At 65.6% G+C, this 15,055-nt stretch overlaps 1 protein-coding gene across 3 annotated transcripts in view; it reads left to right on the top strand.

Moving 5' to 3' along the window:
• The first annotated feature begins 536 nt into the window (after positions 1 to 536).
• The window catches only part of SIDT2 (SID1 transmembrane family member 2), a 35,906-nt gene continuing 21,387 nt past the window's right edge, over positions 537 to 15,055 (top strand). The window contains exons 1-27 of one of the 3 annotated variants that reach the window (XR_014796011.1): positions 537 to 1,158; positions 2,515 to 2,636; positions 2,898 to 3,062; positions 3,143 to 3,188; positions 3,505 to 3,606; positions 3,701 to 3,784; positions 4,457 to 4,556; positions 4,724 to 4,789; positions 5,569 to 5,662; positions 5,958 to 6,010; positions 6,640 to 6,711; positions 6,850 to 6,921; positions 7,055 to 7,117; positions 7,795 to 7,913; positions 8,234 to 8,307; positions 8,389 to 8,455; positions 8,849 to 8,922; positions 9,006 to 9,129; positions 9,285 to 9,402; positions 9,734 to 9,870; positions 10,188 to 10,296; positions 10,432 to 10,508; positions 10,635 to 10,681; positions 10,886 to 10,991; positions 11,383 to 11,493; positions 12,789 to 12,902; positions 12,977 to 13,960. Coding sequence is in view for 2 of the 3 variants with exons in the window: in XM_084895570.1 (XP_084751696.1) it covers positions 976 to 1,158; positions 2,515 to 2,636; positions 2,898 to 3,062; positions 3,143 to 3,188; positions 3,505 to 3,606; positions 3,701 to 3,784; positions 4,457 to 4,556; positions 4,724 to 4,789; positions 5,569 to 5,662; positions 5,958 to 6,010; positions 6,640 to 6,711; positions 6,850 to 6,921; positions 7,055 to 7,117; positions 7,795 to 7,913; positions 8,234 to 8,307; positions 8,389 to 8,455; positions 8,849 to 8,922; positions 9,006 to 9,129; positions 9,285 to 9,402; positions 9,734 to 9,870; positions 10,188 to 10,296; positions 10,432 to 10,508; positions 10,635 to 10,681; positions 10,886 to 10,991; positions 11,383 to 11,493; positions 12,789 to 12,902; positions 12,977 to 13,039 (2,562 nt within the window). In the remaining variant the exon portion in view is untranslated. Of the gene's footprint in view, positions 1,159 to 2,514; positions 2,637 to 2,897; positions 3,063 to 3,142; positions 3,189 to 3,504; positions 3,607 to 3,700; positions 3,785 to 4,456; positions 4,557 to 4,723; positions 4,790 to 5,568; positions 5,663 to 5,957; positions 6,011 to 6,639; positions 6,712 to 6,849; positions 6,922 to 7,054; positions 7,118 to 7,794; positions 7,914 to 8,233; positions 8,308 to 8,388; positions 8,456 to 8,848; positions 8,923 to 9,005; positions 9,130 to 9,284; positions 9,403 to 9,733; positions 9,871 to 10,187; positions 10,297 to 10,431; positions 10,509 to 10,634; positions 10,682 to 10,885; positions 10,992 to 11,382; positions 11,494 to 12,788; positions 12,903 to 12,976; positions 14,186 to 15,055 lie in introns of those variants that run through there. The other 2 variants (XM_084895570.1, XM_084895571.1) reach the window with 2 other exon arrangements.

Genomic DNA, 15,055 nt, shown 5'->3' with positions numbered 1-15,055 from the left:
AGAAAAGTTTTCACCAATTTACAGCTTTGTAGCTGCCTCCGTGAAGAGAAAGCCCGTGGGCATAAGGCGTCTCCCAAACTGTGAGGCCGCTGCGTGGGAGGTCAGGTTGCACCGGGCCCCTCCTGCAGTCTGTCTCCATTACCCCTCCCTCTGCCGCCAAGGCGACCGTCCTGTTTCCTAAGTCCGACTTCTTAGTAAGATTCCAGGAGGGAAAATGGTCCAGGGGTGGACGACGTTAGTGGTCATGGCAGCGGGCCTGGGAGTAAGGAATCCCATTCCGAAGTTTGAGCAAAAAGAACTGTTAACAAGACTCCAACACTTGGAGATCTATCCAAGGTGAAGGGCAGGAGAGCGTAAGAAGAGGCTGTAGCGGCAAAGGAATCAACCGAGGGCTTCCAGCTGGAGTTCTGCGGCCCCTTTAAGGCGCAATCCGGAACCTGGCCCTTTAAATCTGTGTCAGTTTCCCCTGACGTCACCGGCCGGCCGCCAGCCCGGCTGTTTACCGCTTCGCGGCGCCGCACGCCGTCCCTAGTTCCGGGCGCGGCGCCGCGGGGCCCGCCTGGCCTTAAAGGGCCCGCACTCCGGGCCACTCTCCGGCCGGCGCGGCGGCCGGTGACTACCACCCCCGCCCGGCCTCCTCCCCTCGCGGCCACCCGCCGCCGGCTCCCGCCCTCCGCCTCCGTCCGGCGTCTCCGGGCTCCCGGCAACCGCCCGGCCCTCGCTCTCCCGGCGGGCGCCGCGGGGTCTCGGAGCCGCGCTCAGCCCCTCGCGCCCCGGCCTCCCGCGGCCCGGCCCCTCCCCGCTCCCGCCCCGCCCGCCGGTGCCCGGGCAGCACCGCGGCGGTCCGGGAGGGACGTTTCCTAATCTCAGCCGGGGTTAAAGTTCTGGTCCTGGGGCGATGGTGGAGGCTGCGGCCGGAGCCGCGACCTGCCCCCGAGGAGTGCTGCCGCCGGCCGCCGCCGCCCTGCCGGGGCCATGTTCGCCCTGCGCCTGCCCCTCCTGGCGCTCCTGGCGGCCTCGGTCCGCGGCCACCTGGGGCTGCTGGGGCCCAAGAACGTGTCGCAGAAGGACGCCGAGTTTGAGCACCTCTACGCGGACGAAGTCAACAGCGAGCTGGTCAACATCTACACCTTCAACCACACGGTGACCCGCAACCGGGTGAGGGCCGCCCGACCGCCGCCCGGCGGACCCCCTCCCCGCCCCGCAGCCCGAGCCCGGCGGCCCGGGTTTCTCCCACCAGCAAGCTCCCGCCGGCCGGGCTCTGAAGTTGTCTGGTCCCCAGCTCCCCGCTGACCTCCTCCCCAGGGGCGGTCTGAGCGGGAGGCCCCCTGCCCCGCAGCCGGCACCTGGTGGCCCCGGGGTCGGTGCGGAGCGAAGAGCGGCTTGCTGGGGCTGGGCCTGAGGTCCCGGTGAGACCGGCTCCCGCTGAAAGGTGCTGCCCAGGCGGCCTGGCTGCTGGGACCCCAGCCTCCTGCAGCCGCGGGACCAGCTGGCCAGGTGGAGTGCAGGCAGCTCCTCGGCGGGAGGAGGAGAGAGGGCTTGTCTGCTGTGGGAAAAAGCTCAGCCTGACTTCACTTTCCTTTCTGCCCCAGCGGGGCTGGGGCCTGGCTGGGGCTGGGAAGTTAGAGCTGAAATTTGGAGACTTGCTGCCTGGCTGTGTGGTCTCCTGCCCGGCCCTCTCCCGTGACGCATTCACTGGGAGCAGTGGCGTTGAGCATGTGGGAGCCTGAGTTGTTTTCAGGATGGGGAGGCATTTGGTTGCTGTGACAGGCTGGGATCTGCCCCCAGGCCTGGGTTACCCTCCGAGGTGTGGCCTCGGGCCCCCTGAGAAGGCCGCCTAGGGCTTGGGCTTCAGCGGTCCAGGGACAAGACCCACAGGATTTACTTAGTTTTATATTTCCCCTTAAATTCGCGCTGTCTTACATCCTTTGTAGCGCCCAGCGTGAGTGTGTCTCCATTTTATAGAGGAGGCAGCTGAGGCTCAGAGATGGGAAGGGACTTCCCCCAACCCCGCCCCTTGGTCTGAGCCGGGACAGAGTTTCGCTTTCTTGGTTTTCAGCAGTCCCTGTGTGCTCACCGGCCCCCAGCTGCTGATTAGTTGTTGAGTTGGAGCTTCTGGCTCATGAGGAAGAAAGTTGAGAAGCATTTTTTGCTCGCGTGTGTGTGTGTGTGTGTGTGTGTGTATGTACGTGTATGCGGGGGCGCACACATGTGTAGCATCCCATGAGTATGGGCAGGAATGGGATGCCCAGAGGTGCCCAAGATCTCATGGTGTTTCCTGGTGGGAAGGGAGGCCCTGCGGTTGCTGAGGTCCTGCGCAGGCTGGGACCTGCCGTCCAGGAGCTTGCCTCTTCACAGCCTCTAAGCCCTGTAGACAGGGGGCACAAGAAGGGGCTTGGCGAGCTCCCCAGCCTGACCGGGATGGGAAGGAACAGCCAGGAGGGAGGGCAGGGCTGGTCTCTGGGGCAGCGGTGGTGCCCACGGCTTCGCTGAGGCCTCACCGTCTCACTGCAGACGGAAGGTGTGCGTGTGTCCGTGAACGTCCTCAACAAGCAGACAGCGGCTCCGTTGCTGTTCGTGGTCCGCCAGAAGGAGGCCGTGGTGTCCTTCCAGGTGCCCCTCATCCTGCGAGGGCTGTGAGTAGCAGCTGGGGGTCCGGGAGGGAAAGCCTCGCCTAGAGCCTCACCCAAGTCCCTCTCTGGGGCCTCCGACCACCCAGGAGCCCCTCTGTTTCTCTTCTCCGTCCCAGACCAGGAGGCTGGTCAGTGGCATGAGGCCAAGCCAACCACCAGCGCCTGTCGGCCTGGAGCGGGCAAGGGCAGGGCGGTGGGAACCAGCGGGGAGGAATGGGGCCGTGCTCCTCTGCAGTCAGGTCCCGACTCCGCTTTGGGTCACAGGTATCAGCGCAAGTACCTCTACCAGAAGGTGGAGCGAACGCTGTGTCAGCCCCCCACCAAGAACGAGTCTGAGGTGCAGTTCTTCTACGTGGATGTGTCCACCCTGTCGCCCGTCAACACCAGGTACCAGCTCCAGGTCAGCCGAATGGACGACTTCGTGCTCAGGTCTGCAGGGCGAGCAGGGGATTGTGGGGCGGCCGCCTTCCTCAGCCTCAGGGTGACCTTGGGGTCTTCTCTGCCTGCAGGACCGGGGAGCTCTTTAGCTTCAATACAACAGCAGCGCAGCCTCAGGTAGGCCCCGGCTGACTGGCCCGGAGGGAATAAATGGGAAGGGGGTGTGGGAGTGGCGGGTGGTCTTCGGGGAGTTTCACGTTGGCTGGACTCGCCCTAGAGAGCCTGGAAGCAGAGGCTTTGGCCCCAAGGTGGTAACGGGAGGCCGAGGCGGTACGGCAAGTGCGGAGACGGGGGTCTGTGTCCTCCTTCCCGCCTGCTTCTCGGGCCCCGTCCAGAGGGAGCAGCTGAATCAGCAGGAGGGTGTCCAGTCAAGGCCTCCCACATGGCGCGTCCTCCTGAGACGGCTCACCCGGTGCCCTCCCTCTGCCCTCAGTACTTCAAGTATGAGTTTCCGGAGGGAGTAGACTCGGTGATTGTCAAGGTGACCTCGAACAAGGCCTTCCCCTGCTCGGTCATCTCTATCCAGGATGTCCTGGTAAGCGCCCTGTGCTGTACACTCCCCTGTGGTGGAGGGCTGCTGCCGAGAGGGGGCACGGCCCAGGCCTCTGCATCTGCTGCCCCCTCCGCAGTGCCCTGTCTATGACCTGGACAACAACGTGGCCTTCATCGGCATGTACCAGACCATGACCAAGAAGGCCGCCATCACCGTGCAGGTAGGGACGCACATGGGCCGGCAGGAGGAGCCTGGGGATTGGCTCTCAGACCCCTGCTCCTCTCCCCTTGCCCCATCCTCCCTTACCCACAAGACTGAGTCTCGGCCCACTGGTCCCTGAGACTTGGAGTCTAAGCAGAATCCCAGCTGCCTCTGGGACAGGAAAGAGGCTGTCATGGCCACTTCATTCACTGTGGTGGCAGTAAGGAGAGGAAAGGGCCTCGCTGGGGCTTTGTGCCTGCACTTGGCGAGGGCGGAACCGACGCTGGCACAGGGAGGGGCGCCACGCGTGGTGACAATCAGTCCCATAGCTGCCGGAGGCAGTGTGGCCCGCCACTTCCCCTGCTGACACCCAGCCTGCAGTGGGGCTCTCCTGGGCTCCGTGTTGGGGACACACACTTGCTCACCCGGCCTTGGGCTCAGGCTTTGGAGTCAGATAATTGAGGCTCTACCACTTACTGGCAGCGTGACCCTGAGCTAACTTGCGAGCCTGTCAGCAGCGATGTGAGGATACTGTCTCGTTAGGACCTTACGGAGGATTGAGTAAAATAACAGATAAGGAGAGGTTAGCATAATTTCCGGCCCAAAGTAGGAATGTCAGAGAAGGATGTGCTGATGATGACATTGATGATCTCATGACGGTGGTGGTGATGTCATCGTCGCCATCCTGCAGCGCAAAGACTTCCCCAGTAACAGCTTCTACGTGGTGGTGGTGGTGAAGACGGAGGACCAGGCCTGCGGGGGCTCCCTGCCCTACTACCCCTTTGTGGAAGGTGACTGTCCCGGCCTGGCTGGCGGGAGGGCTTGGCCCTTCCTGGGAGCAGAGGGGGGTGTGGCTGACTTTGGGCGTGGGAGCCCAGACTCCCCCGGGGCTGGTCCCACCCGCTCTAGCCAAGCTTCAGGCAACTCTTAGTTTGCCAGTTTGACATTTTACTTCCAGATGAACCGGTTGATCAGGGGTACCGCCAGAAAACCCTGTCCGTGCTGGTGTCTCAAGCAGTCACATGTGAGTGTGGGTGGCTGGGGTTTGGCCTGGCCTTCGGCTCCTCCTCTCAGCCCGGGAGGAAGAGCATGAGGCTGCTCAGCCAGGCCGCCAGGGGAAGGGTCCGGGTTCTGGGTAGGCTTCGTGATGGGAGGGCCCCAGGTGAGTCCCAATAAAAGTTGGTGCAAAGTCCATCCTAAAAAGCAACGTGCTGAGTCTGGTTTTCTCTGTGCCGCTTGGCAGCAGGGTCAGCTCTTTGGGCCTCAGTTTCCCTGCCTCTGTGGCAGGGGTAAAAGGGTCTGTCCCTGTGATCGCACTGAGTTGTGAAGGTTAGTGCAGTGGGTAGGAAGTGCCGGCCTCTCAGTCTTGCTCAATAAATATTTACTGAGCGAGGAATGGGCCTTTGTAACGAGAAAGTGGGCGGTGAAAGCAGGAGGGTGAGGTGGAGGGAAGACGCTGCCTCTCCTATGCGGATTCTTTATCCAGCAAATATTTGTGGAGCACATCTGAGTGCCAGGTGCTCCAGCTGCATCCCCGGGGGCGCCTCCTAGAGGGCGGGAGCCGCAGCTGCGAGGTCACTGTGGGCAGGACAGAGGCGATTCCTAGTGTGTTGAAGGCTCAGTCCCCGGGGAGATGTGAGGAAGAAGCAGCTGGGAGAGTTCCTGCAGAGGGAGCTGCGGGCGCAGGCAGGAGCCCAGGCGGGTGTGGCGGAGTCGGGGAGCGTTTGAGGGGAGAAGTGGTGAGAGTTCGCTGGGCCTGGGCGCCGTGATGGATGTGCTCGGCGTCCTGCTTCCTTCCCACAGCTGAGGCCTACGTGGCTGGGATGCTCTTCTGCCTGGGCATCTTCCTCTCCTTCTACCTGCTCACCGTGCTCCTGGCCTGCTGGGAGAACTGGAGGTAACGAGGACCTGCCGGCCGCCTCTCTCGGCCACGGGGCGGGTTGTGGGCAGACGGCCTGGCAGGGTCTGAGCCAGCCCCGGGCAAGCTTCCACGCCGTCCCCAGGGTGGAAGAAAGCAGCCTGTTAGGTCTGTGGTCAGGGGCCTCTCCTCTGGGAACCAGCCCCTGCCTCAGCCTTCCCAAGCAGGAGACCCCACCTGCTTCCCAGCCTGGAAGAACCGTAGGATCAGGGCCATGGGTGGGAGTGGAGGGACCCTGTCCTGCCCGGGGTTGCCTCTGGGTTCTGTCCTGCAGGCAGAGGAAGAAGGCCCTGCTGCTGGCGGCGGACCGAGCCTGCCCGGAAAGCGGTACCAGGGCCGGGTGGGAGGCGGGTGCTGTGTGTTTGGGGGGGGGGTGGCTCCCTCAGGGCCAGAGGCGGCTGTCTGCGGGCTTCCGGATATTCAGGTTGGGAGTGGCACTGCCGGGGGCTGGGACACGCCTGCCGTCCCTGCCACGCTTGTCTGAAGGCTGCCACCTGACCGTGCTCGTGGGCCAGCGGCACGCGGTCTGCCACAGACACGGGCTCGCGTGTCGGGGATTATTAACCCTTCGTTCTCTCTTCCTTTCTGCCATTCCTCTCTCTCTGTCCTCCCTCCTGCTTGGGACTTCCCTCTCAGCTTCCCTCCTTGGTAAGCAGCGGGGCGGAGCCCAGAGTGGGACGGGCGCACAGGGGGCTGGGGTCCTGGCAGGCGTGCTGTCCATCCCTGCTGCTGGCGGTTCAGACACATCTGATCCTTGGCACCTCTCCCTCATGGGGGGCGGGGGGGCCAGGTGGCCACTGGGGACACATGGGAGGAAGGGGTGGGGGTGAGAGTGACTGTTTGCTGGGATCGCTGCTTGTTCTTGCTGCTGCCGTGGCTCCTGTGTCTCTTCTCTGTTCTCCGTGGCGTTCGGCCTCTGCGCCCAGGGCTAAGGGGACCTTGATGTCTCATTGCAGGTCACCCTCGGGTCCTGGCTGACCCCTTCCCTGGCAGCTCCTCTTACGATGGTTACAACTATGGCTCCTTCGGTATGTGTCAGTGCCAGCAACTGTGCTGGCCACGCCCACCGTCCCCCGAGGTGCCACCTCCGCGGGGCACGTGGGGGTGGCCTCAGAGCCCAGCACCGCCCTCCCTGAGGCCTGTCCTCACCAGTTCCTGTTCTGCAGAGAACTGTTCCGGGTCCACGGAGGGTCTGGTTGACAGCATGGACACTGCGGACCTCTCCTACACTTACCAGGGTGAGTGGGCCGGGCGGCGGCAGCTCCTGGACACCTGTCGGTGGGCGGTCGCCTCTCTGCCAGACGCTGTCTCCCCCCCTCGGCCTTGCCTCCTGGGCTCCACTTCCCTGGTAACTCTCCCTTTCCTTTGAAGGGCACGACCAGTTCAAGCGGCGCCTTCCCTTTGGCCAGATGCGGCAGCTGTGCATTGCCATGGGTAGATGTGGGGAGGGGAGGAGCTGCTCTGCCAATCAGCTCTGCCAGCTGCTCTGCCAATCACAGGCAGGCGGGGCCGGGAAGCAGCTTTGCGCATGGCCGCCTCTAATGCCCTGCTCGCCTGCTCTGTGTGTTCTGGGACGAGCAGGCCTGGGGCTGACATCCCTCCCCGGCCACAGGTCCTGTTTGCTGTCACCTGTGCCAGCACCCGGGCTCCCTGGCCTGGGCTAGGGCTTCGGCAGGGGCGCAGGTCCTGGCCTCGGGGCCTTGGTCTGGCAGGGCCACGGGAGGGAGCTTCGGGGGCACAGGACAGGCTGAAGCAGCCTCGCACCCTCGGCCCATGGTCTTCACCCAGTGCCTCCTCAGAACCCACTCAGCGGCGCCTTCTAATCAGCATGACTTCTGCCAGATTCAGTCCTGCTGCTTGGGGCTGGGGCTGGGAGCCTCCACTCCGCAAGGGGCAGGCTGGCGTGTCCCTAGATTGTGGCCCCTGCAGAGCCCACGCTGGCTCCCCAAGGACTTAGGAGTATGTGGTCCCACCGAGGCCTGGGCCCGCCGGGGCTCTGAGCCCCGTTTGCCTCTTCCCTCTGCCTAGAAATTGTGACAGTTGCCCAGGTGGGTGGGGATGGACCCCAAGCTCCGTGCCCACGGGGAACCCCTCCTGCCTGCTCTCCCCAGACCGCCCCCTGGACCCCGTGGGCACGCGGCCGCGGCTGGACTCCATGAGCTCCGTGGAGGAGGAAGATTATGACACGCTGACTGACATCGAATCGGACAAGAATGTCATTCGCACCAAGGTCTATTAGTCATTGGTACCAGGGTCTCTTAGTCATTGGCACCAGGGTCTGTCATTCACACCAGGGTCTGTCAATCATTCGCTCCAAGCTGTCATTCACACCAGGGTCTGTCAGTCATTCGCTCCAAGCTGTCATTCACACCAGGGTCTGGCGGCCCTGTTCCGTGCAGCCCAGGAGGTCTCCCCCTGGGGCGGGACAGGGTCTGACTTGACACCAGCTCTCTGGGCTGCTGGGCCAGCAGCAGCGGGCGGCCCAGAACCCTCCCCATCGGTGTCGGGCCCGCTCCCTGGTGCGAGGGGCTCACTCCAGCTTCTCCCCAGCAATACCTCTGTGTGGCCGACCTGGCGCGCAAGGACAAACGTGTTCTGCGGAAGAAGTACCAGATCTACTTCTGGTGAGTGGGGGCGGGGGAATGGCTTCCCATCACGTGGGCTGCGTGGCCTCGGGCCCTCGCCTCACCGCGTCTCCCTCTCAGGAACATCGCCACCATCGCCGTCTTCTATGCGCTCCCGGTGGTGCAGCTGGTGATCACCTACCAGACGGTGAGCAGGCTGGCTCCCCCGCCGGAGCAAGCACGGCTGAGGTCGCGGGGCTGGGGGACCGTGAGCCATTCCCTGAGCCTCCCTGAGCATCCGTGTATTCATCTGCGCAGTGGGGGCAGCACAGTCCCAGGCTGGGATGGCGCCCTCCCCACCCCGCAGGCTTTGCAGGATTGGTGGAATGCACTCCCTTCCCTTTCCCTTTCTTCAGTCAGAATTCAGTCACCGGCACACCCAGGGTCAGCCCCGGAGCTGTCGGGGGTGCCTGTGCACATACCTGCTGGCATGGGGGCACTTCCTGTCTGTGGCAGAGGGGGTAGGGCGGCCCCTGCTGGCGCCTGGCTCTTCCTCCCCAGGGCATGGGCTGAGCTTGGCATCCTCCCTCCCCGCCTGCAGGTGGTGAATGTCACCGGGAACCAGGACATCTGCTACTACAACTTCCTCTGCGCCCACCCGCTGGGCAACCTCAGGTGGGGATGGGCTGGGAGGCCCCTTCCCCGGCGGTGGGCCTGCCTGGACGGGAGGGCTGAGGCCTGTGTCTGTGCCCTCCCAGCGCCTTCAACAACATCCTCAGCAACCTGGGCTACATCATGCTGGGGCTGCTCTTCCTGCTCATCATCCTGCAGCGGGAGATCAACCACAACCGGGCCCTGCTGCGCAATGACCTCTACGCGCTGGTGAGCGCCCGGCCTGGCCGCCCCCTCCCCGCCGCCCACCGCCGCCTCCCCGTTGCCCGCCACCCACCCCCCCTCTCCCCGCCGCCCGCCACCCTCTCCTTATGCACACGCCCTCCTGCCTCACCTTTCTCCTTCCCTCCTCCCCTCCCCACCAGGAGTGTGGGATCCCCAAACACTTCGGCCTGTTCTATGCCATGGGCACGGCCCTCATGATGGAGGGCCTGCTGAGCGCCTGCTACCACGTCTGCCCCAACTATACCAACTTCCAGTTTGGTGAGTGGGGCTGAGCCAGAGCAGGGACCTGCCCGTGTCCCACCGTCCTGTCACCCAGGTCCCCAGGGAGCAGCGTAGGCCCGTCATTGGTTCTGGCCCTTCCTCCAGAGCGTGGACATCGCTGTGATGTGGCCCTGACGGGAAGTCAGACTGGTTGGCAGCCAGTGGGAGCCGGGGCGTGGGGAGGGGACGGTGGAGGGCCCGGAGGGCCAGCGCCAGCCCGCCACCAGCTGGCTCCGTGGCCCCGGGTGGGGTGGGCGCGCTCTGGTGTGGGGCCGGGGTCCTTGTGGAGCTCGGTGGCGGTGCTGCAGCTCACGGCCACGTCCCCCAGACACGTCATTCATGTACATGATCGCCGGGCTCTGCATGCTCAAGCTCTACCAGAAGCGGCACCCGGACATCAACGCCAGCGCCTACAGCGCGTACGCGTGCCTGGCCGTGGTCATCTTCTTCTCGGTGCTGGGCGTGGTGAGGCCTGAACCGGCTGTGTGCCTGCACACGCACTCTCTCCCCCTCCCCGTGCTGCCCTCCTTCCCCTACCTTCCCTCCTTCCCTCTTTCCCTCCCTCCCCTCCTGACCCTTCCCCCCTCCTTCCCTTTCCTCCCCTCCTGCCCCCCCTTCTCCCCTCCACCTCTTCATCCTCTCCACCTCCCGCAGCAGAGCGTGCCCCTTCCCTGGCCCCCAGAGGGCCCTGCACCTCCCCTCCGTCTCCCCACCACCTCTGGAGGGAGGTGGGCTGGGCGCAGCCTCCTTCGCTCCCTCAGCCCTGCCCTCGGCACCGGCAGGTCTTCGGCAAAGGGAACACGGCCTTCTGGATCGTCTTCTCCGTCATCCACATCCTAGCCACCCTGCTCCTCAGCATCCAGCTCTACTACATGGGCCGCTGGAAGCTGGGTGAGGGCTGTGGCCTGGGTCTGCCCTCTCCCTGGGGCCTGAGGACTCCCGGGTGAGGAATTAGAGGCCTCGCCCAGCAGTGGCCTCCTCGGGGGCGCAGCCGGGCCGGGAAAGCAGCCACCTTCTCTCTTGCAGACTCGGGGATCTGCCGCCGCATCCTCCACGTGCTCTACACGGACTGCATCCGGCAGTGCAGCGGGCCCCTCTACGTGGTACCCACCGCCTCCCAGCCTTCCCCCGCCCTCTGCCCTCCGGAGCGGGAGGAGGGAAGCCGAGGCCCAGGGTGGGGTTCCGACCTGGGCCTTCTCCCCGCTCAGCCCGGCTCTGCTTCCCTCTAGGACCGCATGGTGCTGCTGGTCATGGGCAACATCATCAACTGGTCGCTGTGAGTCTGGCGGCTGTCTGGCGGGTGGGCGGCTGAGCCCTGGGGGTGTGAGGAAGGGGGCTGACGAGGGGTGTGGGCACTGGGGTTCTAGATCCTCTGTAGGCCGCCAAGCCAGCCCCGGGTTAGTGTGAGCCACGGAGTAGGATTGAGGGCAGGCCCTGCTCGCCTGGCCATCCCTCCTCACCAGCTCCCTCCCTCTGGCAGGGCTGCCTACGGACTCATCATGCGCCCCAACGATTTTGCCTCCTACCTGCTGGCCATCGGCATCTGCAACCTGCTCCTCTACTTTGCCTTCTACATCATCATGAAGGTGAGGCTCCGCCTGGGGGCACGGAGGGCCTCCTCCCGCCTGGCTGAGCAGCGAGGTTTGCGGAGGGGCTGACGCTCTTGCACGTGTCCCCGGGCACCGTCTGTGTCGGAGGGCCGCTTGCTGAGCGCCGTCCATGTTCCAGGAGAGGCCCAGGCAGCTAGCACGTCAGTGCGGAGGGTGCGGAGGCAGGGCCCCGCACGGAGGGCGCCTGGCCAGGGCTCCGCCCGCACGGGTCCTGGGCACAGGGAGGCCCAGCAGGGTGGCCGTTGGCGGTGAGGACCCCAACTGCTCGTGTGGGGCAGGCTGAGCTGGGCACCTGGAGGAGGTGATGGTGTGAGGCGCCAGGAGAGGGGTGAGGCGTGCCCTCAGGCTGCTCTCCCCCCCCCCCCAGCTCCGGAGTGGGGAGAGAATCAAGCTCATCCCCCTGCTCTGCATCGTCTGCACCTCCGTGGTCTGGGGCTTCGCGCTCTTCTTCTTCTTCCAGGGACTCAGCACCTGGCAGGTGAGCGGCCCCTGCGGGCGGGAGGCACCCACAGGCTCCTCCCGCGCCGCCCGCCGCCGCACTCACTCCCAGCAGCTTCCTGTTCAGTCCCGCCGGGAGCCTGCGAGGGCTGGGGTCCCCTGTGCCTGTGAGGATGCCAGTGGGGAGCGGCTGTCCTCTGCCTGCGGGCACCTGCCCTGGGCGGGTTTCAGTCCTATAACCAGAGTCCAGTCTGGTTTGGGCTCTGCCTTCCAGGCGAGGAGCTTGATCGTCTAGTTCAGGGAGGGGCTGCGGCTCCTGGCAGGGAGGCACGGAGGGCAGAGGACAGGCCCAGGAGTGAGGGTCCAGGAAAACTGCCTGGAAGGGGCAGGTTTGCTCTTGGCGTCCAAGACCCTGGGGCTGGGGAGGCCTGTGTCCCAGGCGCTGTGGCCTGTGTGATCAGAGGCAGAACTAGGTGGGAGGCACGGGAGTCGGTGAGCACTGGCTCTCCAGGGCGGGGCGGGGCCCTCGGTCCTCCCTGTGGCCTGAGCCCAGGCACCCTGAGGCCCAGCTGGTGTCGGCGGGAAAGAAGTGACAGGCCTGAGTGCACGCGCTGTGGCTGCGGACAGGGCTGTCACCTGGGCGGGGCTGTGGGGAGAAAAGGAGCTGGCGGAGCCTCCAGCTCTCCCCCTCTGCTCCCAGACCCCGGGAGGAGAATCTGAGGGAGGAGGGCGGGGGGGGGGGGGGGGGGGAGGGGAGGAGGGGCAGAAGAGGAGGCATTTGTAAGGAAGCCGGGTCTGAGGTATGGGAGATGAGGGGAGGGCAGGTGGGGAGAAAGCACTGTTCCCCGGGGAGGGGGTGTGGGGGGGGTGGGAGGGGGTGCGGGGGGTGGGAGGGGGTGGGGGGGGTGGGCGGGGGCGCGGGGGGTGGGAGGGGGCGCGGGGGTAGAGGGGGCGCGGGGGGGTGGGAGGGGGCGCGGGGGGGTGGGAGGGGGCGCGGGGGGTGGGAGGGGGCGCGGGGGGGGGTGGGAGGGGGCGCGGGGGTGGGTGGGAGGGGGCGCGGGGGGGGTGGGAGGGGGCGCGGGGGGGGTGGGAGGGGGCGTGCGGGGGGGTAGGAGGGGGTGCGGGGGGGTAGGAGGGGGTGCAGGGGGGGTAGGAGGGGGCGCGGGGGGTGGGCGGGGGCGCGGAGGGAAGGAGGGGGCGCGGGGGGTGGAAGGGGGTGCGGGGGGGTAGGAGGGGGCGCGGGGGGTGGAAGGGGGCGCGGAGGGAAGGAGGGGGTGCGGGGGGTGGAAGGGGGTGCAGGGAACGTTGGCACAAGCGCTCCCTCTTCGTGCCCAGAAAACGCCGGCCGAGTCGAGGGAGCACAACCGGGACTGCATCCTCCTCGACTTCTTTGATGACCACGACATCTGGCACTTCCTCTCCTCCATCGCCATGTTCGGGTCCTTCCTGGTACGGGGCCTCCCTGGTCGCGGGGGGAGGAGGGTGCGGGCGCCCATCCTGTGCCTGACTCGGCTGCCTCCCAGGTGTTGCTGACACTGGACGACGACCTGGACACTGTGCAGCGGGACAAGATCTACGTCTTCTAGCCGGGCCCGCTCCACGCCGGGCCGCGCCCCTCGGTCCCTGCCCCGGGCAGTGGCTGCGGGACCCCGGGCCGGCCCGGCCTGGCCCGGACAGTCACAGGCTGGCCTTGAGCCTTGCAGCTGCCCCTGCCGGGGAGGAGGCCTGCCCTGGAACCCCAGATGTTGGCCAAATTGCTGCTTTCTCATCAGTGTTGGCACCTTCCAAGGCCCTGTCCTTGGCTCTTGTCTGTTCCTCTGAGGAAAGGGGGAATGTCGCCCTCCCCATCTCACGCCTCCGATCCACCTGTCCTCCTGCTCCCAGCCTGGGGCCCAAGCCTCCGCTCGCTCCTCAGTCAGCCTGACTCTGGCCTGTACCAGGGCCCACGGCTCTTCGGGGTTGTACCTCGCTGCCATCACTGCCCACTCTGGTCGGCCAGATGGACGGGGCGTAGGATTTTGGGGACTGGCCAGCTGGTGCCAGGCTTATGGTGCTAAGTCCTGCCAAGGGCCCTGGCGGCTCTTGGGCAGTGAGGGCCAGCTCATGTGAGAACTGCCTTTGCCTGAGGCCTGGATTCGGAGGTCACGTCCTGTCCCATCAGCCCCAGACGGATGTGAGCACCAGGTTTGGAAAGAAAAAGCAACTCGTCGTCCTTTTCCTGGCTGGGCCCCCGTCCTGCCAGGCCCCCGCTGGGGGCATTAGTGCCATTGACATTGCCCAAGGGGGCCGGGGCCAAGGAGGGGGGCACGAGGCGCCCAGCCCACCTGCCTCCTGCAGCCTCGCAGGACCCAGTGCCTATCGTGGAGGGGGCTCGGGAAGGGCCACGGCCTGCCCTCTGCCCCTCGCCGTGTCCCTCTGGGCTCGTTTCCGTCCAGTCGTCGGCCAAGTCCTTTGTCACACACGTCGTAAGACACCTTGGAGTTTACACTGACCAAACCCAGCTCTGGGTGCCCTCCCTGCTCCGGCGCAGACGCCAGGGCTGGGGAGCCGGGCCCGGCCCTGCCTTGCGATGGGAATGTTCATTCTCCCCAGCGCGTGTGCGCAGCCTGCCCTGGGCTGGGGGAGTGGGCCGGGGTCTCTCCAGAGCTCCGTGGACTGTCTGTCTCCACGCTGTGGTTGCATTGGTTTTCTATGAATGAGTCTGCATTCGATTAAAGAAACTAGACACAGTTCTCGGACCGTTTGCTCCGCTTTCTGGGTGTAGATGCTGAGAGAGGGACGGGCCATGGCCTTCGTTCTCCAGTGCCGGTCCGGGCCATGGGCACGGTTCCTGGCTCTGTTCTCTCCTGAGGAGTGGCGTGAACGCAGTAAATGTTGGCGGGGGGCCTGCTCCATGCCAGGCACTGTGCTGGGCAGGGCGTAGGGGAGTGAACAACCTTCGCCACACTCTCACCTGAGATACCCACCCTTCCTGGCAAACCACAGCAACCTGTGCCCGCCTGCCTCCCGCCCACCACCAGCCCCATGGCTGCAGGCAGTGCTGCGGGGCCTGGCCTTAGAGACTGGCATGTGGTCAGGCTGGGTGGTGCTGGGGAACAGATTGATGGCTGGTGGGTAAGGGGCATGGAGGGCAGACTTGCTCCCAGAAGAAGGGTTTTGAAATGACCTGGGAGGTTGAGTGACGTGAATTCGGGACAAGCAAATCCCCAGCTCCTTCCCACAGACACCACTGGGCGGCACTATCGCTCTGCCCCGCCAGGGGCCGGGGCAGGGATGGAGCTGCTGCCTTTGGCTGGCGGCGGGCTGGCCGCCGCCCTCTGCTGGTGCTCAGTGTGCCTGCAGAGTGAGGTGCAGGCTTCGCCCCTTTCAGCAGGTGCCCTAGGGAGGGGGTGGGGCATTGCCTCAGAGGTCAGCCGAGAGTCCTCCAAAGTCTCTTCCCTCCCTCTATCCTTCCCGAGACCCCTGAAGCCAGGGACAAGCGCGATCTGCATGGTTTCCTTCCTGGATCAGCAGGGACGGAAGGAGGCACCTGCACCCCTGAGCCTCCTGCCCCAGCGCTGGGTCTCAGCCCTCTGGCCTTAGCGACCCTCTGGATGGGGCCA

Source organism: Pipistrellus hanaki, assembly GCF_964339955.1.
Source record: "Pipistrellus hanaki genome assembly, chromosome: 9".
NCBI classification, from domain to species: Eukaryota; Metazoa; Chordata; class Mammalia; order Chiroptera; family Vespertilionidae; genus Pipistrellus; species Pipistrellus hanaki.
Note: the sequence above shows the minus strand (reverse complement) of the source record. Positions and strands in the feature narration are given on the sequence as shown.